Here is a 24617-nt window from a genome sequence, read left to right as displayed (position 1 = left end):
TTCTTACACTAGGCAAATAGAATACTAAAAATACTAATAGAAGTTATTTTAAAAAATTTAACCAGGTGTATTTCAGGGTTTTTTTTCCTGTAATTTTTCCTGACTCAGCCTTTCTTTCTCTGTGCACTATGAACAGTCTGCCTTCTTCTCTATCTACTAGCTAATAAGCATTGTAATTACTGCAGATGTAATATGCTGTTATGAAAAACTGAGAAGTACTTTGCTTTGAAAATGTTAAATCACTGAAAGGTTTGCACATATATTTCACTTCACCTTTAACTTAAGGTATGTTGGGTGGTAGATGGAAAACCTACCTTTGGTTTCTATAGTTACATTCAATATGCCACCTAAATTAAAATCCAACAAACACATCCTTTCGTGTCTTCCTTTCCCATTCTGCTTCAATCAAGTTGTAAAACTACCTATTTTCTAAAAATCCATCTCAGTATCACTGAGAAGACAGTTTTGCCTTTCATCTAAATGGATTACTTTGCTGATCCTTCTTGTTTAGTTTAAGACTAAGTGTTAAAGTTTAACATCACTATCACCATAAAAGCCTTCAGGTGTCAGGCTACATACAACAATAAAAATCTGTGACTTCTAAGGAAAAGAAAATTCATGTGAACTTCAAGCTCACAACCTTACAGCACTAGAGATACAGTGTCTGTAACTCCAAGAATAGATAAAGAAGCCAAAGCTTCTACATTAGATTGTGAAATCTGACCTCTGAATTATCACTATTCTCTTCCCCAACTCATCAAGCCTCTTTTCCCTCAAATCAGTGAGCAAAGATGCTTGGATACTCTGAGGATCATAAAATTTAGGAGCACTTACATGAAGCTAAATGATCTCTAATAACATATTTTCCTGACTTTACTTTGATGGATATGTTACCATTTGGCTGGTGATGAGCTTTGGTTCCATAGCCCCCACACAAAACTAATCTTTTACCTTCTGTTCCAATGCCAGCCGGTACTTCTGTTCTACCCTTTTGCATTTGTTGTACCAACTGTTTTCATCTGTGATGACAGGAGGACCAATGTTCTCTGGAGTACTGCCTTCACTGCCACTACTGCCCAGTGTTCTTAGCTCTTCTTCATCACTGCTGATACTGTCAGAACTGAAGAATCATATTTATTAGCCAAGTTAAAAGCTGTGCTTATAAAAATGCAAATTCTGGTCGAAATTGAAACATGGCATTTCTTAAAAAGCTCTGCAAACAAAAAAAAAATTGAAATGTTGAGATATGATGGATTACTAAACACAACTTGTATTTCAAGCTTTTTTTTCTATAGCCACCTAGAAAATGGGCATAAATTTACTTGGCATCTTCATCAAGTTAGATAACTGTATGTGGGCTACTTTCCTAAACACAAAGGTTAAATACATTACAATATGCTATCTAAGGAAATGATGACTTAACCTTTCCTTCACAAAGAGTAGATTTTGTTTCTTAAAAAAAAAAAAGCAGACACCCAAAAAACTGGTTGTCATTATATTAAACTTAAATCAGAATGTATATCCAGGTTTATACAAAGATCCTGTGCCTGCAACTTCACAGAATGCATTTCCCTACCTAGTAAGTAGACTCATTGTTAAAGTATCTTCATATCTTCCAGCATCAATGTATGCTAGAGAATGTAGACATCTGTCTCAAAGTCAAGAATTTATTTGAGTCCAGAGAAGAGAGAGGGGATATCATCAATGCAAATAAATATCTCAAAGGCAAATGTCAAGAGGATGCTGCCAAGCTCTTTTCAGTGGTACCCGGTGATAGGAGGAAGAGCAATGGCCATAAACTAAAACACAAGAAGCTCCACCTCAACATGAAGTAGAACTTCTTTACACTGAGGGTGGCAGAGCACTGGCACAGGCCACCCAGGGAGGTTGTGGAGTGTCCCTTTCTGGGGACATTCAAAACACACCTGGAAACATTCATGCTCCAGGTGACCCTGTCTTGGCAGGGGCTTAGACTGTATGATTTCCAAAGGTGCCTTCTAACCCTGACAATTCTGTGATTCTGATTTATCCCAGTACCTGTTTGAAAACCTTCCCTTAAAACTACATTTCCTCCTGCTCTAACAGAATTTGCCAGGTTTTTTTCAGTAGTGATTTCCATAACCCCATCATCCTGCCATGATATAAACTGAATCACAACCTGTCACTAACACATAAGCTAGTAAAAACTTCAAGAGAGTAACTAGGATATTTCATCTTCAGTTGTACATCTTCAAGACTATTCCTAACTGCTTCTCTCATTTTGGTAAACCTGACAATAGAAAACATATAGTTAATTTCCATGCTTTTTGGTGATGTCAAATTGCTTCTTGATTTATTAGATAGTGAGAATTCTTTTTATTATTCATCAGAAGGTTGATCAGAGGAGCAAAATACAGCTAAAATGTCAGTTTACATAGTCACTGGTCACGACTTGCTGTTATGTGCTAATGGCTTATACTGCCTATGTCATATCTTACATTTATTAGGGTATATATAATTTTTATTTACAAAATAACTACTTTGCATTTTTATGGCTACACAGCGAAGAAAAGGCCTAAGAGAAAGGACAACTTAGTCTGGTAATCATCAAAGGAGATGCAGCATTGGTTTCCCACTGAACTGTTATTCTGAATCAAGGAAACAAAATTAGTGTGACTCACATTTCATGAGTCATGTAACAATTCCAACAGTCTGGAAGAGCGAGGTAGCTGAGTGTACAGGTTTGTACTTAGAGATAAATAACATTTTGTATATGAAATGAAAAATAAGAGGCCCAATAATACGTAAAATTTTGCCAAGGAAATAAAATTTTTAAAAGCAGAGTAAAGCTAAGAAGTACCTTTGGGTGAACTTCAAGTATGGTGTATAATCTATGACAGCTGGATAGCTTCCATCCAATCCCTCACCCTTCAGACAAAAACTGATAAGACAGAGCAACAACAATAAGTTTATTAAAAGAAAATTAAATGACAGTTGAATATTACCAACCTGAAACTTCATTCTTTGTAATTTTTTGGTGCTGTAAACTCTAATTTTTAAACATTCACTTGTATTCTTAATAATACAGAGAGATGGCAAGAGAATAACAGGAAAGCTAACTGAAGCTGCAGAAACAGAAGAATTATGGACAAGCTTGGAATTTTCCACATTTCACATCATTTAAAGGGTATGCAGAGTATTTATATAACCATTCTACTAAGCAAAAAGTAATTTTCTCAAAAATATTTCAAGGTCTTTCTCCTTTCAGACACTTACAGGTGCTGAAGTGAAGGAAGCTAAGGAACATAAATGAACCTAATTTTGGAAAATGTTCTTAAATGGCTGTAGCTTTATAAAGCTTTAATTTACATTGTATTGTTTTTTTCCTGGAAATAAATTATTGCATTTCAACCATGTTTAATTCTCACAGAAGTGACAAAATTATCATGCTTCCATAAAGCTCATATTCCTCATTCCTCCTACCTCTGTTATTGATAAACAGATTCTAGTAATTCACAGCTTTTGCTAACTGAATTGCAAAGTGCCATTTTTGACAATGCAGTAATTTAATGCTATTTGGGAAGTATATCTAAAGGGCTGTTAGCTTTTCCCTCTCAAAAAAAAAGAAAAACGAAGCAAAAAAGCACCCCTCCAAGATCACAATTACCAAATTCCATATTACTGTGAGGGGAGAAAAAAAAATCAGATTATGTTCTCACACAAGCTATCTCATCTCCAGACTAAACTCGAATTTACCATTCCACATAGATAACCTAGTCAACATTTATAAGAGATACTGAAATGAAAAAAAAATCTCATATATAACATGCAAAGAATGGCTATGGCATCTCAGCCATTCAAATCACAATACTATGAAGGCTCTGCTCAGTGGTGCCAACCACTAGGACAAGAGGCAAAGGGCAGAAACTGATGCATAGAAAATTCCACCTGAATATGAGGAAGAACTTTAATGTGCAGGTGACAAAGCACTGGAACAGATTGTCCAGAGAGGTTGTGGAGTCCCTTGCTGGAGATATTCAAGAACCATCTGGACACAATCCTGTGCCATGTGCTCTAGGATAACCCTGCCTGAGCAGGGAGGTTGGATCAGACAACCCTCTGTGATCCCTCCCAGCCTGAAACATTCTGTGATACATGGCACAATAAAAACGTTCCTGTTGTACTAAGCTCCCATTTTGCACAGAAAATTCTTAGACTCTTAAAAGCTGGATTGACAAAATGTAAAGGTCTTCAAGAGCCAATCAGTAATCTGAATAGCATTAACAGATTCCTTTATATTAGAAATCAGAGGACAAAGAAAGAACAAGTACAGACATACAACTAAGCTCTCATACCCTAGTAACACTGAGGCTTTTGAGAGACACAGTCAACTGATGACTATTTATGAGAGGATTTATATACTGCAGACCTAATCTTGCAATGCTTATTCATGTGTAGCTGTAGTCTGCCCAAGTACAGGGCTAATACAAAAGCAGTTTAATTTCAGATTATGTAAAGCTTAAACTAATAAAATCTGGTAAGATTTGAATTTTGCTGTACACAAGGCTATCACTCTTATCATCCTGCAGCACACTTCTGTTCTTCCAGAACATATGCTGAGGATGTAGTTAAGCCAATCTAATGACACAATGCTGGAAAAAGAAGCTATCCTGTGTTTTCAGCCTCTCCCTTGCCATTTTTTCCTTTTTTTTAAATGCTAACATGACATTCCCCTCCTTAGAGTGGTATTGGCACTTATCTGACTCCACAATGGTTCAGCAGCCATCAAGACCTGCATTTTTAGGTTGTTTTCTTTTTTTATCCTTTCCCCATCCAGTTGCAGTTCCATAGCCAGCTGAACTAAATGCTCTTTACCATCAGAAAGGGAAAACATGGCTCATTCCTTATTTGTTCCTTTTCCTCTCTAAGCATTCTTCTCCCACAATCTCTGCCACTAATAGGATGCTTCTGTGAACCAAACTAGCTAACAACAAAAGAACTATCCAGTCCTCTTCTGGGGATGTTTTTTCATTCTTCAACAATTTAATCTGGCTCACAGAAGGGTCCAACAAGCCTGGCACAGAGGTACTTAAACAGCAGTAAATCTCTGAAGGGCCTTTTGGCAATGGTCAATCACTCAATGCATCCAGTGAGGCTACTATTCTGTTTTCTGGCAGTTTACCTCCTATATTGGTTTGTGACAAGCATTAATGCTGCTGCAAGGTAAATACTAACAGTGAACAGAGAGAAGAATGAAGAACAGCATTATCAGTCTCCTTTTCCTTGTGCTGAATTATGAAACTCCCTGCCAGTGGCTCTGCCTGAGGCTAAATTGGTCCAACCAAGCATATTAACAAGGTCTTGCACCAGCCAGGTTCTATCTTTTTACAGGCACTGTAATCTTTACATATTGCTGATGGTATTTTTTAATACACATACAGACACACTGTGTTGGTTTTTTTATTATCTAGGGTGTGCTTGAACCTTTGTTACCTCAAAAACATTAATCATTAATTAATTAGAAGAATTAATCACATAGGAAAGCCTACAAAAACCTGGCTATAAATTGCAAAGGTCAATTAATGTAAGCAGTTCAGCTGCAGGCAATTTTAACACAAATTGACATTAAATGGTCATTTGTAGGTTAACGTTCTTCAAATTTAGAAGTGATAGATTACCTTCAACAACATACACTGTTACAATGCTGTCCTTAAGTACCAGGACACAACCAAGTACTTAATCATACAGTTTTTCTTACACTTTAAAAATATCTTTAATAGATGTTACAACTATAAGCTTCATTTAATAGCTTTGAAATTCTTCTGCAATTATATTTCTGATTTCTTTTAGGATTTTGATACCTGAGAAAACTACTCCATAATCATGCAGTTATATAACTTGGTTCTTATCTAGAAGAGCTATACAAGATCTCTCTCTTGCCCTCTTCTTTGCTTCAACCTAAGTTTTGTCTCTCAAACTACCATGGGAATTTAAGAATGTTTTCCATAATGAACTAATTTATAAGTACTTTTCCTGAGCATTTTGTTATGAAGCACACAAATATAGTACCTGAAATCAATTGCATTGAGTCCCAACAGCATACCAGCAAGCATATTTGCTTCTTCACCAAGAACAATTGCTCCATCTTCATAAAATCTCCTTCAATAAAAAAATAAATTAATTCAGCTTTTTTCATATTTAACAGAAAACTGAAGAAATCCAGTTTAAATAAAAACAATCATAAACCCCAGAGGCATTCATATTTCATTTCAAATAAAGCAAACTAATAGACTGCATAGCACAAAACACCACAGTCTTAGAGCACAGAAGAATTTAGACACAAGCAAAAAGAATTTTCATTATCAGTCCTACAAACTAGTAGAACAGAGTGGAGAACGGAAAAAATAAAAAAAAAATTATGAAAGTACACTATACCTCTAAAAGGAAGAATTTTTGTTATGTACAAAAAGAAATAAGGATTCCATCACATAAGAAGAAGTTCTCTATTACAATTGTACTTGCAGGTTCTTTTAAAGTTCAACATTCAATTTTCATTCTTAGTAGCTGATCTTTAAAAAAAAAAATTCAAAAATCAGCTATTTTCAGGTAGTTTACCTCTTCTTAAAATATTGCATGCTGGAAGCTCACCAGAATTCACCTAAGAATTACATGTGGCAAGAGTGAAACCAAGAAGTGTTCAGTACCAAAGGCAAGGTTGAAATGTCACTTACTAAGAACTGACATGCACAGTTCACCTTTAGATTTTGGCATCGGATGAGTGCAAGAAGGTGTCAGATTACTGAACATAATCTATATTTCAGACAAATACCAGCAATACTGCCCTACCAAAACTCCATCTGTTTTAAGAACTGCATGAAAGCTTCTGGATGGTTCAGAGAGAGCTCCAGCTGGCTGCATGGTGAACATCCAGAAAAGACATATTTTGAGGCATAGCTTCAGAAATTGAATTGTGTTATACTGCTTGCTGTGAGAAGTCCCTCTTTTGCTGCTTTGTAATAGACATCCATTTACTATAAGGAGATGAGTTGTCCAAGATCTCGGATGCTCTCAGTAGAAGGAACAAAACTGTAAGACTTCCTCTCAGAAGACACATATCATAGTCCTGATAGTGAGGCTAGAAGTACAAACTGAGCTCTATACTCTCTGACTTCTGGAAGGGCACTTGGAGGCTAAGCTGGCTGAGCCAGAGGAACTCCACAGTCTGATTCAGCACAGTGAATCTTATTTGTGAACAAACAGCAGTGCCCCCAGTACATGCAGATTACCAGCGATTTCACTGGCATCTGTAAAATCACTGCCAGGTACTAATCTGCACTGAGCTCTTGTAAAATAGTGCCTAAGAAGAAATCACACAAAAAAGGACAGGGCACACCTTCAACGGTGAGGTGCAGAAGTTAGCCTGGCAGTGACAGTGTTAAAGACAACTGCAATCCAGCCAAACCAACAGTCCCCTTGGAAAACCCACAAATCTTCATTCACTGCTATACACTTGACATCTCACAACACAACAGTCTGCTATAATTTAAGAGTCTGACTAATTTGTTAGAAAAATAATTCTGTGCCCATGCTTAATCCAGCCCCTCTTCCAAGTGCAACATGCACATCCAGCACTAAGAATGTGCTGCTTCATTCAAGTACTAACTCCAGGCACCTAAACACAAGTGAGGTTTAAAGAGAGCTATCAGCATGATAGATAATCTCATATTCTACATACACATTTGTAACACAAGAAATTTATAGTTTATACAAATAATTATTAAATATGCATACAGTAAAATAAAAGATTTAAAATGCTAAATAAACGATGCAACACATCATCCAAAAAATCAGATCAGTTATTAGGTATCTGAAATCCCACATGGGAAAAGAAAATATGTCCATTGTTGCTAGTGGCTCTGAAATCCATACAACCAAAACCTGAAAATGTAATTTTTATTTCCATTAGATGTATTTTAAAATATTACTTCAAAAGAAACTTTGCACTTACTATGTTTGGAATGCAAGAGAAGTTGTTTCCAAAAGCTATACCACTGAAAGAACATTCAAATACATTAAACATTAACATGTTCAAATAAATGAATTTGAAACTGCTAATCAAACAAGACCATTTAATCCACTAACAAACTGCACTACCAAAACAGGGAAAAAGAACGTATTACTTAACTACATAATTTGTGACCCTACTCTTCCTCATCTCGTCCTCAAAAACCCACGTGACTTTTCAGATTGAAGCAGCATGAGCAGATTTTCTTTGTTTTATGTACTTCTTGTCTACTACAAATGCAAACCAATCCGGGTAAAATAAGACAACAGGTTTTGAAACTGCAACGAAATGGGATGTTTACCTAGTTGTGTTTCAAAGTCAGCTTAATACTGGTAAAATATATGGAGATCTCTGGACAAATAGTATTAAAAAAATAATACTCTAAATGAACAGAAGTCCTTATAGAGAAAATTCTTATTGTTTTAATAGCTCATTCATTATATCTGAACTTTTAGAGTTCAACATAAAGTACATTTTACAGATCCACTTGTATTCAGGCGACTTCATCAAAAATCTGTAAGACATACTTGTTATGAGATAAAATATCACCTAATAATCACATTCTCTAAAACCAGACCAAAACTGCCAGAGTATTCTTTATCACAAAACATATTCTCATCCCTGTTTTTATCATTAGAAGTTAAAACAAAAATCTGTTACACATTTTTCTTATTATATCAAGAATTCTATCTATGTCTGATCACTAATTCTGCTACTCTACAGTTCTCAAGAGGTTCCTGAAATTCTCTTCCTTTTTTCTTCAGAAAAAGTTACAATGAAAATTATTTTTTATTGAGCCCTTAGGATTTCTATCAATTTTGAAAGGAATACTACATCTATCCTTACTACACCACAGTTTCAGATTTAGCTCCTACTTTAGAGAGGTTTTCTTTGCTTCTGACTTTTCAAGAATTCCAGGCTTATTTCCACATTTTTAAATCAAGAAAAAGTCTCAATTTTGCAGTTCTACCCATGCTAAAACCAAATCCATACCAACTCTAGATAATCTTTCACTAGGTTACAGATCTTTCATTAATGAATGACATCTTTTACTATATAAATCAAGTTCACCATTCACTTCCAAACACAAGTCCCTCACTTAAACAACATTTACTAAAATATTGCAAAAATAAAATTCTTGTAGACCTGGTTGTTTTGAAGTCTCTTAGGGCTGTGGAAATGTATTCAGACAAATGCTTTTCCATAAGTGCTACTCTTATCCATGCTCGACCCTGCAAGACAAAACAGGTATCAAATATTTAAGAATTACAGAAAGAAACAGTTTTACAATCTGAAAACTTATACCACTGGTTTACCTGAGTAAATGACTGATTAACAAAACTAGCATTAAACAGAAACAGTTGCTAGGATATACTTCATTATAGCAATAATGAAAATAAAAAATGCATTCTTACAAGGACACAAAGTTTATTGTGAAATAAAGTTATCCAAAATTTTAAGGAGAGGGTAGAGGGATTTTTCTTTAATGATATGCTCCAGCCTTTTGAAAAGCTCATGTATGTGAGAGGCAGCAGATTAGGGCAGAAAACTTCACATTTTAAAATCAATGGCATTGGAAGCATCTAGTTGTTTGCACAGTAAAGTAGCAGTAACTTGTCTTCCAGGTGATTCTCTGTGTTCATTCAAATATTTGGGGAATTTACATTAAAAAATGAGTTGCGAATATTTTTTTCCCCACAGTAACAACATTATTATAGAAGGTGCACATAAAATACAGACATGAAATCAAATCCAAGAGGTCTAAATCTTGTAGAGTCCAAAAGCATAACTTCACTCGAACAATTCCATAAACAACAGCAATAACTTTTAAAATACCTCTTAGGAAAGCACATGGTGCTGTGTTTGCAGGTCTAGTGCACAGGATTGTTGCTTACAAGAGGGAGACATTTCAACGGCTGCCACAGTTACAACTGCACTTTTGACAACACCAGAAACATTTCTTGTAAATCATATAAACTTCAAATACTTATATAAGTAATAAGATGTGCTTATGCTTAATATGTTTGGTGCTTATTGGTATCTAGCTGATTATCACTACAGATAGTCTACCAGAACCAGTAGTAGATTATAATCCTACTTAGTGACCTAACTGTGGCCTTTTGGGGAGCCTACAGGAAAGATGGAGAGAGACTTTTTACAGTGACAGGACAAGGGAGAGTAGCTTCAAGCTAAGAGTAGGAAGATGTCTCTGCCCACAGCAGGGGGACTGCAACCAGATGGTCTTCAAGATCCATTCCAACCCAAATCATACCAAAATTCTACGAAATGCTAAATAAAATTGGTTTCATAAATACCAACAGCATAACAAAAAATTTAACATGGAGTGCAGTGAAATTAAAAGGACATTTACCCGGACAGCTGTCTTTATGTTGCATTTATTCAGAACATGACTGAAACCATGAGACTGATGATGCTGCTTAGCTAAGGACTAAAGCGTATGCACCTCCAGTGAAAGCAGAGCCAACTAGCACTGGCAGCTCCTTGCTGACAGCTTCCAGGCTGAGGAGGACACTTATTTGGACCACCAGTCAAACTGATGCACATGATGGATATTTGTGTCAGCATGCTCTCTCTCTTTTCATATCCAGACATTCAAAATATTCCCCCAAAAAACTGAACACCAGTCTCCACACTCACTGGACAAATTAGGTTCTCTGTCTACTATTTGGCATTAAGTATTCCATAGAGTAATAGAATTCTTTTATTTATTTACAAGAATATTTCAGAAAATAGCCTTGCATCTTATCTACTGAATTGAAATATTCATATCTATTAAAATTATCTCAGAATTCAGGACCTTTAAAATAAATCTTAAGAGCTAATCACACCTATTCTATCAATGCATAAATTGTACAAGAAATAAAATGATTAGAAGGGGAAAGAGAAAAATCACCCATTTTCTAAAATTTTAATATTTCTTAAGCATGTCCACAAAACTTAAATTTCCCTTAAAATACGGTGTTTTCAAAAAATTATGTAAGGTAAAAAGTCTGAGGACAATAATTTCATAATATAACACAATCATTGAAGAGAGATTTTTTTCCACTGAGTAAGAAATCCTAAAGGAAACATATTCTGATTTAAAAGTGAGACTTTTTAAAAACAAATATTTACTAGGCACATAAAAAAAAATAGAACAATGTAAAAATATGAAGAGTAAGCTAAATACTATGGGTTTTTTGCAGGTACAGAAATAATAAAAAAGCCACTTTAGCCTTTCTCTTCCCTACCTTAGCTCTAGAAGAACCGACATTCTCCATGTTCTCAATACTGCAGATGCAATTGTGAGAGACTTTTCGGCAAGCTACACGAATGTAGTCCCAGAAACTACGAGGGCTTTCATAGCCAAACCAGGTGATCTGACCTTAAATCAAAATACAAGACACAAAGATTTATGAACCTCCCTCTCTGCTTATTGGAGATAAATGTAATTAAACACTCCCCAATATGCTGCTTTACTGAAAGGATTTTATACAAACAAGTCCATGAATTCCTACTGAAAACTGATTCACAGATGTAAAAAAAGTTGCATTATGCAGCTCACCTTCGTTTGAAAGTGATGCACAAAGAGAAGTTTAGGGCTTTGTGTATTTTCTTGGTTTTTTTCCTTGTTATTATGCTACAATAATACTCAAGAGTCCTTCACAGAACTCTTCAATCACAACACTTAAAAATATGAGGCAAGAAGTATTTATGCTATTTCTATTGGTAGTATATACATTTCACTAATACAGTCAAGTAGAGAGGGTTTTGCTCTTAAAAAAATTACATAAATAAAAATTTAAAGTACCACATTGCTGTGGTAGTGTTATCTTTATTTTAGGAGCAGACTGGAATTTTTCAAATTGTACTTTCATTTGAAGAGAAGCTGATGCATAAGCAAAAAAGTTTTGCAGCCACAATTTCTTTTGAGTATACACAGAGCATTGCCTCAGAAGTTGAGCAAAAATAATCGAGCAGATCATTACCCCTTCTGGAACTACAGTCAAAATCCTTCATATTTTTTACAGTTGCAATGTATTGCACTTAGAAAATGCATGGCAAAACTACATAGCACTTGCAACATGTCCACATAAATTTCAGCAGCAGCCCAACAGTTCAACCCCGTTTTTCAGAGTGAACAGCACACTGTTCTCACTTTGGACACACCTGCAAACAGGTATGGAACAAGTATGGTTAATATTGCCCTCTGGTTACTGCCAGCATTGCCATGTGCAAAACCTTGTCTCCATAGAAAATTATATCTTCTTTTTAAGCTAGTTTTATGTTATTTGAAGTCGTGAATTGCACTTAAGAAGCTTTACTAAAGTATGATAAAGACTTCTCTTTTTCTGTAGAAAGCTCAGATTTCAAGAAAGAATATATTAGAGTGAAACTGCAAATCATACATACTGAAAATAAAATCCAAAATATGCATTTTTATCTGGCATGACTAGACTTTGCTTCAAGCACAGACAAAGTAGTGTCAAAGATCTGTCCCCTAGGAGCTGAAGAAATTCAAGTGGCAGGTTCTTCTTCCCCTAGAGGGTGCATGTCACTTGACTTTGTGGTCCATCTGCTTCCTTCACCACAGATACATTTATTAAATTCAAAGCATGATAAAAGACTTTAAAAATACAAAAGCGGACAAGTAGGAAGAACTAATATATAATATCCAATATGCCAAAGAAAAAACAGAATTCCAAAGTGCTGCATTTACTGTCATTTTAGATCTGTTCAGCTCTAAGGACTAAAATAAAAGAAATTCCACAATGTAAATGTTTTTAAAAACTTATTATTTTTATTGAAATCCCAAGCTTAGTGGACAGCAACAAAAATTCAACAGCATTTCAACAACACAAAAAGTTACAGATATTTTTCATATTTTTCACCAAACTAAAAACATTTCTGCCCTAGGAATTGGACATACAAAATTAAATGCACCTAGGGTGGAAAGATGACTTCATATCAACAATTCCAGGTCCAACTAATAAAGGCAAGCATATGATATATTAACTTCTGTGGCTTTTTTCAAACTATCTTAAGGGCAGAATATATTTATCAAAAAACAGTTTCATTCCAGTTTTCTGAAGCTGCTAATCTAAGGCAATTCCTTTTACAATTGAACACCTGAAAAAGACACAGTAATTTAAAACAAGAAATAACTTTACAACAGAAATCTATACCAGCACACAGCATTTACTTGGTTACACTGATCAAGAAAGCCAGTTGGCCAGAATTCACCACACTGTGACATTACAGTGGGCTCCCACCTCATTCCAGCTCTGTGAGAGGGTGCAACGGGTTTCAGACTTCAGCAGGAATTTTCTTCACTTGAAACTCACAGCCAGCTCAGCACCTTTTGTGAATCAAGGTCTCCTACATTTCACTATTCTGTCCCTACAACTTTAAACCTTGCCCACACTCTCATAATTAATGTAATTTGAAGAAAAACTTTCTCAACCTATCCATACACAGAAAAATGCTGGAAAAGACTGAGATTAGCGAGAATGTATTTTATAAGAAATACTGAATAAGATATTAAACTATAGATTTACTAAAATTTTAAAAGTTTTCAGCAAGTGACATTTTATTTGGCCCTCAAAACACTCAATGAACACAGCCAAGAGAAGTCTCAAGAATGAGAAATGAAACAGCTCCCATTGCTCAGCATTTGTTAGGCTTTGCCTGTAGTACTGTGTCCAGTTCTGGTCTCTACAATTCAAGGACAGGATCTGATTGAGAGGGTCCAAAGGAAGGTCACAAAGATGTTCAAAGGGCTGTTTAACCTGTCCCATGAGGAAAGACTGAAGGCATTAGGTTTTTTCTCTCTAGGGAAGAGAAGGTTCAGTGGGGGAACTCATCACAGTTTTCCAGTACTTAAAGAGGGTGAAGGCTCCCTCATTACAAGGAGCCACACAAGAGGCAACACATACAAGTTGCACTGGGAGAGGTTTCATCCCAAGAAAGAAATTTTTTACAATAAGAACCAAAATTCACTGTGACCACATCCCCAGTGATGTGGTAGAGTTTCCATTGCTGGAGGTTTTCAAGATGTGATTAGACATGTGCCAGATACTCTCATCTAAACTCCCATCCTCAAATGATTGGGCTAGATGATTCTTCAAGGACTGGCCTGTTCTATGATTTCAAAATCATATCTAAATTTTTAAAGATCTTTACAAAATTGAGAGCTAGTTTTAGTATACAAATTGCATTCTGTCAAACTACTTCTTAAGGAAAGAGGAAGTTTCTCAGAAGGTGCACAGGACAAAGAATATCTGTTGTGAAGTTCATATGTCATCTGAAGATGTAGAAGCTGACAGCTATTCCAACAGAAATGATGCTGGTTTTGTCAGCCAAACAAAATTGTTAGGTAAGCATGGAAGCTGCATGTGTAATATTAAACATTGTTCAAATAAATTCCATTCCTGTCTACAGAACTGCAAAGCAAATAGAAACAATATTGTGATTTTTTTTTCTTTCACCACCTTTTTGCATACTTCTGCACACCTACTTGTATCAATCCATTTCTGTTCTGACAACTAGATACAAACATCCATAGTTATCATAGATCCTTTTCATGCCCAAGAAATTCTTCACAAACACAATTAAACAGTTTGAAGCCTATTCAACCACAGTCCAATTTAATTTACAAAGTTCCACAATTGCAAAGAAGCAATGACTAGGATGCTCCAAGGTACAGACAGGTTTTCTCCAGATTTCCCTATATTATTTAGTTTGCAGCAATTTTTTTCTATTCAATACAAAGTAAGTTTTAGTACAACTTCTTGCTAATAAACCAGCGTGATCTTTTGAGGAATTTCTGAGATACCTACCCTTATTTTGAGCCTACAGAATGGGTCATTAAATACTTGAGTAGTTCATAAAGTCAGCCCTCCAAGACAATTATAAATTAGTTTACAAATTTTCTTCATACAAGAATGAACTAAACCACAAATTACATAAGACCTCTCTTGTTTCTTCTTAGTCAAAAAGAACAACAGATCACTATGCATGTATAGATACTAAATCTAGTAATAAAAGCTATTCTGCTAACAACATTTTTGCACCAAATAAAGGGCTACAACAGCTGTATGTTTATTTTATCTTTTTCATTATAGTAGTGCCTTTATTTCTTATATCATTAACCTACCTTTTTCACTCCCTTTATATCACCATTACCTTAATTATTTAATCCAGCACTCAGAAACAAAGAGCATTACAAGTTGCATTTTACTTACTCAAAGAACTCCTAAAATTTAGGAATTGAATAGACTGGATAGATAAAAGTAGCTTCCATGGACAACCCTAGCAGAAGCTTTTGGCATGTTTATAGTGCCTCCTACACCTACAGGAAAATAGGCACACAAAGCTGTGAAAGTATCAAAATACAATGGTACAGCATATTTTTTTGTGTCCTCATGGTGGAAAATGCAAGTTAAGTGTACAGATGACAAGTGTGCTCGCAGTAACCAGGATATACAAAAATTACAAAAGCCACAACCAAGATGCACTAGAAACACTGACACACTGACACTATTTCTAAACACACATACTGGCTAGCAGTTTGGATAGCAAGCATTTTTGCTGCACAAAGGATAGTACACTGAAAACATAGTAAGTCAGCAAATACATCCAGAAGACCGGATTTCAGAGATATGTTTGAGATTATGGCCATAGAAATCTACAATAGATATTCATGTTTTTCAGTATTAACTCACTTATCACTAACTTAAATCGATAGGAAAAGGCAGAAAGTAATATATAGTTATATAGTAAAGACAAAATGCACATCACTTTGAAATTACTTCAGGTTTTAAATCAGCTTGGATATATCTGAGATCAAATCCCAAGTACTGCTGCTGAACACTTTTGGCATCCTACCATTTCTGCACTACCCATATATATATTTAGCTGATGTGATAAAAAAGACACAAGAAATATTTCTGAAAAATCTGTGGCCAGAAATGAAACCACACAGATGACTACTTCATGAAGATGACTACTACTTGAAGATGCTGCTTCATCCCCCAGTACAAAACGGGCAAGAATAGAAAAAATTGCAAACAACTATATGAGAAAAAAATGGCTCCTGAAATGATTTCACTTGCTTTAAAGATTATCAAACACACATACATTTGTACACAAATTTGTAAAATCCCTTTCAGGACTATAGATCTTATTTGGACCTTCAGAGACATTGTCCCTGTAGCCCCCCAGAGTAGAGTAACACTTAATCTCTCTTGTACTGTAAAACCAAACAAAAGCTTATTCCTAATAAGAAATAAAAGAGTAATTAGTCACTCATCTTTTTTTCTGTTACTTCTCCTCTCCTCCCTTTTCAAGATTTTCAACTGCCCTGTCCAGTAGCATCATATCTTGCCAGCAAGGATTCTGCACAGCTTACTTCAATGACAAGGAAGACACATGCATTATATTCTCCTCACTACAATCTTTGGTCTACTCCACTTTCTCAACACATCCAGCACTTGTAGGAAGGGATATTGCACATGTAGTGTTACACAGTACAGGGAAATAGGTCTTCACTTTCTAGAGCTTAAGGCAGTCCCTTAAAAAACAGTTAATACAGCTTGCTCAAACTCTGTCATCCTTAGGACAATTCAGATTGCTTTTACTGTCAACAGCCACCTATTCCTGACTGATAGTTACTGGCAGTACTGGTAGCTGTAAGGTAGTGCCATAGCATATTATGTTACCTTTTTTGGAACTATTTTGGTGCCATATGTGCCAAGTCTTCTGTATCAAATGAACAGATACATATATTCAAGCAGCATTTACAGACCTCTGTTGTGTGAGCTGGTTTGTTTCTGCCAATCTCATTTTACTACTAAGCAAACACCCATATGTAAAATATTCTCAAGAATATGAGCAGCTGGGCTAAAAAAGTGCATGCATGGGGAAAGTCATCAGTATTCTGCCGTTTGACTGCTTGGCCTGGCTCACTACAGGACCCTGTGAAGACCACAGCCAGAAAAGGTAAGGACAAAGTCCAGATTGGGAAGCAGGGAGAGAATATAAATCTGTAGCAAACTGCACTGAGTTTAAGAAATGTCATGGAGATTTACATTACAACTGGACAATTAATGAGTAATCTGTGACAACCCTACTTTGAGCAAGAGGTACGACTGGGTGACATTCTAAAAACTTTCCAAAACTTAATTCTTCAATGAGAGTGAATGTAGAAAAACAAATCTACAAAACTACTCATGGTGTTTAAATAAAAAATGCTATTTCATGACCCTTTTGCTACCAGGAGCATCAGATCAAGTACCTCTATCAAAAATCCCTTTTACATGGTGCTTGTGTTTCTACAAAGACCATTTTTTCCAGAACACCTAGGAAGATAATGCTTGGATAACTACTACGGAATTTTTAATTGCAATGGTTTTAGAAAAAGTGTAAAATTCTAATCCCTGTAGCTGAACTCTTCTCTTTAAAATAATCATCCTTCTTCCTGACATTTTGGGTTTGTTTTTTTTTTTGTCTGGATCCTAATTAAGCATGAAACCAATCAACAGAAACAGTCAATATATTCCATCAAGACTATTCTTCAGGCCTCAAAAAAACATTAATGTCAGAAAGAGTTACCAGTAAACGTTTTCTAATAAAAGTAAACTTCATACTTTATAAAGTAAGTTGTTTGGGTTTTTTTTAATTCTTACTTCCTTACCCAGTACTTCCAAAGTAAGCTAAAGATTAAGAACTGTTGTTTGCTATGGCCTTAAGAAAGTAAAATTCTATATACTTAAACTCTCAAATCTGGATCATGTGTTTAACTACACTGCCGTGAGATTATCCTGACAAGTCTGATACAATGAAACTATTTATCTTACAGTAGGCAACCAGATCAAATATGTTCTGCAAGTTTCAAAACACTTAATACAACCAACTGCAATCACAATTGCTTTTAGTCCATTCCTACTGACACAAAGTATGCATCCAGAATATATTAGTCAATTTTAGCAATAAAACACAACTTCGTTCAAGCCCCGAGTTGTAGAATACGCACACTCTTAAAATTTGAAGTATCACGGTATATATCTTATCTCGATTTCTATTTTATTATTTAAAAGTCTTTAAAAACTACATGCAGCCAACTGGCTTATTACCAAAACATTCTCTGTTTGCAACACAATCTGCAATTTCCCACCTTTTTCTGTAATTTTAACTCTGCAAACTTAGAAAACCATACTACCAATTACAAGGAGAAGACTGAAACAAAAATTTAGCTATTTGAATTTCTCCATTTCTTACTTGAAATTATTTTTTACTTGCAAATTCCATTTGCCAACCTGTCAAGGCTTCTTCTCTGTACTGCCTGTCCTGAATAAAAGACTGTGAAGCAAAAGAATGTTGATGAAAAAAAATAAAATTTACAATGACTTTTGCACAAATATTGCTGAAGCTGGAGGAGGAGAAAAGAGAGCAATTTCCCTGCAAAGTCAAGCTGCTAAGTACCCATAATCATTCCAAAAATCTTTGTCACAGTGTGACAAACACAATGTTTCTACCATACTGTGCACCATTTTTTTCCTCCTCTGACAGAACCACAGCAGGTAGTAATTGTGCTATTCAAATGTCAGCCTACACACAGTATTGTTCACAAAGCTTGGTTATGAATATTAAAAAGTATGAAAATGAGTAGATTGTCATATTACACATCTATATTTAGATGATTATGATGTTCTTCATGATCCTCAAATCATTTCAGAAACTGTACACAGAACTGAAAAATGAGAAGACGCTTCCAACGTCCTCTTCTAGTGACTGCTACTGCTAAAGCACACTCTGTTCTCTGAGCAAAGCAGCTTCCTCTAGAACAATTGAAAAATGCAAACAGACATTATCTGGAATTAGAACATCTGAGTTGATACAAGAAGAAAATCAACAACTGAACTTTCACAAAAGCAATCTAATCCAGGACATTCCAGCTGGAAAAAAAAGCTTCACTAAAGGGGTGGGGCAATAGAATGAAAGGACCCAAAAACAGTATCTGGAAAAGAAGGCAACAAAAGCAAGGAAGGAAGAAAGAAATGGGAGCAGCACCAGATATGTTCTGTAGCTCCTATTGAGGCAGATAACATAATTGTCTTTTAGACTCTTAGGACACAGTCTTATCATAAAGCAGAAAAGCAGACAGAGCTGAGCACCATGGCAACATTCACTTGTTTAATTACCAGCCCAGAAGGCTTCCAACAAGATCATTGGAAGCATGTTTCACAGAAACAGTTGCTTTCACTTTTCCCTAGTAATGCAGAAAATCAGGGAGGTAACAGCAATAGGACAGACACACAGAGAAAGCAAATGCTTTCATTCAGCACCAAGGAATTTGTACAGATGCACATTGGTTTTGTATAAACAAATTCTCATGGCAAAATCATGACCCGTAAGGAAGTCAATTAACATACCTTTCAGTCGATGACTTAGAATCTGCTCCAGAATGGCTGCAAAATTATTAAATTCAGGGGAAGTATCATCAATAGTTTCAAAACAGGAACGGTCAATCAGAGTCTTGACTGAAAACCTAGAGCAAAAATATGGGACAATCATAATTTATACGAATAATTCGTGGTCCTCTATAGCAGAGCAGTAGTTTGTATAAACCAGAAGAGCGTGGAACCAGAATCCACCTTGATGATTTCAAGTTCAGCCAGAGCAACAGCAACACACAAAACGTTCAGATATAGTGTGGAAGTGCAATTATCAATGTTAGTCTTAGGCATAAAGCCTCAAAAACAGAAAAAACAAAAATCCCCACCCTTTCCACATAGAAATGAGCTAATTATATTTCCCTTCTCCGAACTATTTTAATGAAGTTGTAGAAAAACAAGGACTCAAAAGCATCCAACATCAGTTTCTCTTTGTAATCCTAAACATAACCATTTTTTTACATTTTGTCAGTGCTTCTTTTTATTCCCAAAGTCCACGTCAATTAATCAGAAACATAAACTTTATCCTATTATGAGAACATTCTAATTTCATCTTAATGCAAAAATAATCTAGACGTATTATAAAACAATGAATTTTTATGCATTGTTAACTCTGCATTCACTTAGGCTGATTTCCTTGTGAATGGCGGTAATCCTTATTGAGCACTACATTACTTCATTATTATGCTAGAAAAGCTTTCAATTTCAATGATCTAACACTTAAAATTGGAAAGGCTAAATCAAGTCACTGTAAAAAGCAGACCAGATGTAACTAGTCAACAGGCCAGTTTGCTGTGTTTAGTTACACCTGCATTTATACAAACTTCTTTCTTATTCAGAGGATAGTTAAAACCTCAACAGTTGTGACAAAAATTATTTTTCTTTTGCCTTCATAATTTTAGTCAACATCCATTTTTATTTTCCTTTCCACACCTTGTTTTTCCAGTTCTCAGTTTCAAGACAAATTTCACATGTTCTCAAACTTAAAAGTATTAAATCTGAAGCACTTACTATGTTTTTTTGCTACAATCTTATTTGTATTAATAGAGCCATACTACAGCCTGAGGAGATAGTTTTCACAACACCCAAATGTCAACAGTACCAACTCAGGATGTTCTCACTCGGCCTGCTCCTCTCAGATCCTGCACTTGAGGCAAGCACTGGCTTCTTCAGTTTTGCCAGTTCTAGTTTTTATGGCACTCACTATGAACTGTTCTAGATTTTCACTACTGGAAAGAAGGGGAGAAGTGCCTCTTAAGTATGGATACATTCATTAAAAAATATCCTTCACAGCATCTCAATACAAGCACTTCTATGGCACAGCTGCAGAAGCAGCACAGCATTATAGGCATGGGCAGGAATGAAGCTCCTTACACCAGTATTATTTAGAAACGCTCCCTACTACTGAAGTAACTCCTTAGTGGAGTCAGCACAGTCTTCTGATGCACAAAACTAATATGCTCAAACTGAATTGACACATAGCTCAAGAGTTTCCACTCAATTATGTTTTACTCAGTAAGCTTCTGAATAAAGACTCACTATTTTACCTTTGCTGCAGGCTTCTATTGTTTTAGTGTTTTCAGTAGAACAGGAATTAGGAGTGAATTAGGGTGGAGGAGGAAGCTTCTCCTGCAATGCCAAATTATGACTCAGTTTTGAACTCCTCCACATTTTTAACCAATTTTGAGTAAGTGAGAGACAAGCATGCCCACCAGTTAACTGCTATTGACTCCTCTAATGGCAGAACTTATTGCTTCCTCAAAGCTATATCAGAGCTGAGAAACTTTTTATTAAAAAAACCCCTTCATTTTGAAACACAAATGCCTATAGCAATGCCATGACTAAGCTAATATCAACTGTAACAAGGTGAGTCCTCCCACACCATGGAGGTCTGAAAAAGAAAACGGTGCAGCATATCACTCACAGATCCATACACAAGACAGACAGTGAGTTAGCAGTGTGATGTACTGCCCTGGATATAGGAATATAGTCTCAAAACTCAGAGATACAATCATCCATAACCTGCAAAATCAAGTAGATAAAGCTATGTCTATTTTTTCTGTATTCAATATCATACTTGAAAGCTCACTAATTAATATTGTACAGAATATCTATTCAGAAGTGGAGATATATTCAAGAAGAAACACTTAAAAACAATTTCACAAACACCTCTAAAAATAGATAAAAAAGAGATAATTTTTTTTTTTTTAAATTTTAAAGCATTCTGCAACTCAACTGAAGGGAAAAAAGTCTAGTATTTAAGGAAACAAAAATTTTTATATACGTAGGGTCTGATTATAAAAGACAGTCTAAGAGCTCATCATCAAAATGGTGTTCTTTCTAAGTGCTCATATTACATAAGAAATGTTAATTTTCATCTGTCAACCCTTTCACCAAAAACCTAAACCTTCATAGTCAAGTTTGGTTAAATTCGGTTAAATTAGGAGAACTCTTAGGGAGCACAAGTATGTAATTCCATAGACCAGGAAGATAACAGCACTACCAAGCAAACTTTGGTTCACTAGAAATATTTTTTTTGAGATTAAAAAAAACTCTTAGGCAAATACTTGTGTATTATCTTTTTTTCTCCAAATACTACAAAGAGGCAAACATACATTTAAGTGCAAGTTAAAAGTCATGAGCACGTTTTGCATATTAGATATTCACATTTCACCATGTTTACCATGTATATTGGAAAGAGGATTGAGGCTATATGGAAGCTATGCCTTTGAAAAAGGTTACACTGTAAGCACTAAGTAAGCAATTCTCTTCAGTCATTGAAGTAGTTTCCAGTGTATGGTCCCCAGACCAGAAAGTCCATGCTCTTGCAGTTATGTGGAGCCACGTGGAGACTGAAAGTCAAGAAACAAAAGGTCAAGTCTAAAATACACAAGAGCTATGAAGAAAAAAATGTCCAAATAGCTGGAGCTGTTTCCTTGGCTCCCTGCATTGCTCCCACCTTCACAGAATCTGTAAGGTTGGAAAAGACCTTTATGACCATGAGTCCAGCTGCTAACAGTGCCAAGTCCACTGCTAGACCATGTCCCGAAGTGCCACATTAACATTTTTTACACTTCAGGGAATGGTGATCCTACCACTTTCCTGGGCATTCTGTTCCAATGCCTGACCACCCTTTCCATGAAGAAATTTCTCTGAATCCCCAATCTAAACCTCCCTGGTGCAACTTGAGGCTTTTTTCTCTCATCCTGTCACTTGCTACCTGGGAAAAGAGCCCAAGCACCACCTCACTCCATCCTTTCTCCACTGGGCTCCCACAGCAGCACTGCACTCCAGAGCAACAGTCTGCTTACACATCAGAGGTTAACTTTAAGTGGACTGTAAGAGCAGATGAGTAATGTAGCTTCTGTTCTTATAATATCTGTTGCTTCAAGACTTTTTTTAAAAAAAGTATTTTATCCAACATTTCCCATTGTGTTACTGCAACAACTCTTATTCTCTGACTTTTGTTTGGTTTGTTTTTTTTATACAGTAACTGCCATTGGAGATTCCAATATCAGTGCTTCTAAATGGCCTTCATGAACTCTGATTTTTTTTTATTATTACACATTTTTTTTCTGTCACGAATCTACTCTTGCTCGAGCCAAAGAGAAGATACAGAAACAGTAGCATTCTCCAACCTTAAAATGACCTTCTGAATTATGCAAGACGGAGACATTCTTGAATAAGAAAGACTTAAACCAATCTTTTTAGGGTAGGTTCTTCCACTCGTTTGCAAGATGCATACGAAGGTTTCCCAAGTTTCTTGAATAACTCTTGAATAATCTTTCATGGATACATCCCACATCTATGGGCTTATTTTCAAAACAGCAGCAAGCCTCTAACCAAAAAGCAAAAAAGCAGGAAATTAGACTGCTGTATGAATCTGTCCCTCTTCCTTAGCAGATTCTGCTTCTCCTTTTAAGTTTTCAAATGAACAAAAGGACTTTGTCGTGATTGTTTAGATTTGGAAAGTCTCATTAAAACACTATTTTAAAGAATTCTATTTCTATAAAATAATTCCTAAGACTATGAAACAATATGCCTTATGCTAAACATGGCTTGGTCATGAAACCAGACAGTTCAGCTAAGGGTCAATGTCACTGCAATAGGTCTTAGATGAATTACCAAAATCACTGTTTTAAAAACATATTTCCTAAGTTGTTCAATTCTGTGCTAACATTCTGCATTTAAGCTACAAACGTCCAAGGCCATCTCAGTTGTTCTGTATCTATATGGATCTTTGGTTTATGAATCCTATCAAAGACTAGATTAAAACAAGTTGAACAATCTGTAATTAGTAAAAAAATCTCAGTGCTACTTACTGGAAAATAAAAGGGATCAAACTTAAGGGAAAACAGGTAAGGAGAGGCAAAGCTTAGAACATGCATTACGTACTCAAACAAAAAAAGTTCCTGAGAATTATTCCAATTTAAATCATGGCTGTGCAGTTACACAACTACAGCCATGCATTTTCACATGAAATTGGCTTATAGAACTTAAGTATCTATGTCACTTTCCATGGCTACAGTAACACTCAACATTTCAGTGGAAAAAACCTGTTCCTTCAAAAACTAAATAAGAGACTATCCACATCAGCAGGAGGAGTTAGGTATCATCACTGTAAGAAAAGATGAAAACTCTAAAGTCTGGTATAACTATTAAGTAAAAATATGCTAAATTGAAGCTTTGACAAAAATGATTCATTAAATTACCAGAGACTGTTAACAGATGGTAACTCAGAAGAATATCTTCCTTGTGATCTCTCCTCTTCACTGGGGAGCCAGCCATACCCTACAAATTTGGTTGAATCAATTGACTGGAGCTATCTTTTACCAGAACAATTTCTTATTGTCATAGAATTCTGATTGGAAAGGACTATTACTCTACTCTTTTCAATACTAACTTGGCTATTCCTAAGAAGTAACACTTTTCTATAATAGAAAATATGTAATAACTACAGTAAATCACAGAAATATTTTAGACATTTATTCTTAAAATAGCAAAATAAAAATATAAATAAATGTTCATACATCATAATAAAGCAAATCCTTTTCCCTCAACATTCTTTCCAATTTCCAAGTTCCGAGAACTTCAGGTCTTGTAAAGATAAAGCAAAATTA

At 35.5% G+C, this 24617-nt stretch overlaps 1 protein-coding gene across 2 annotated transcripts in view; it reads right to left on the bottom strand.

Moving 5' to 3' along the window:
• The window catches only part of RUNDC3B (RUN domain containing 3B), a 51523-nt gene that overhangs the window by 24851 nt on the left and 2055 nt on the right, over window positions 1–24617 (bottom strand). For both annotated transcript variants that reach the window (XM_014875699.2, XM_088161296.1), the window contains exons 2-7: window positions 19477–19592; window positions 11296–11429; window positions 9191–9276; window positions 6049–6138; window positions 2840–2920; window positions 952–1120 (exon numbers count right to left, since the gene is read on the bottom strand). In XM_014875699.2, coding sequence (XP_014731185.2) covers window positions 952–1120; window positions 2840–2920; window positions 6049–6138; window positions 9191–9276; window positions 11296–11429; window positions 19477–19592 — 676 coding nt within the window. The remainder of the gene's footprint in view (window positions 1–951; window positions 1121–2839; window positions 2921–6048; window positions 6139–9190; window positions 9277–11295; window positions 11430–19476; window positions 19593–24617) is intronic.

The sequence above is a fragment of the Sturnus vulgaris genome, chromosome 1 (genome assembly GCF_052056855.1).
Source record: "Sturnus vulgaris isolate bStuVul1 chromosome 1, bStuVul1.hap1, whole genome shotgun sequence".
Taxonomy (NCBI): domain Eukaryota; kingdom Metazoa; phylum Chordata; class Aves; order Passeriformes; family Sturnidae; genus Sturnus; species Sturnus vulgaris.
This window is presented reverse-complemented; position numbering and strand designations above follow the sequence as displayed.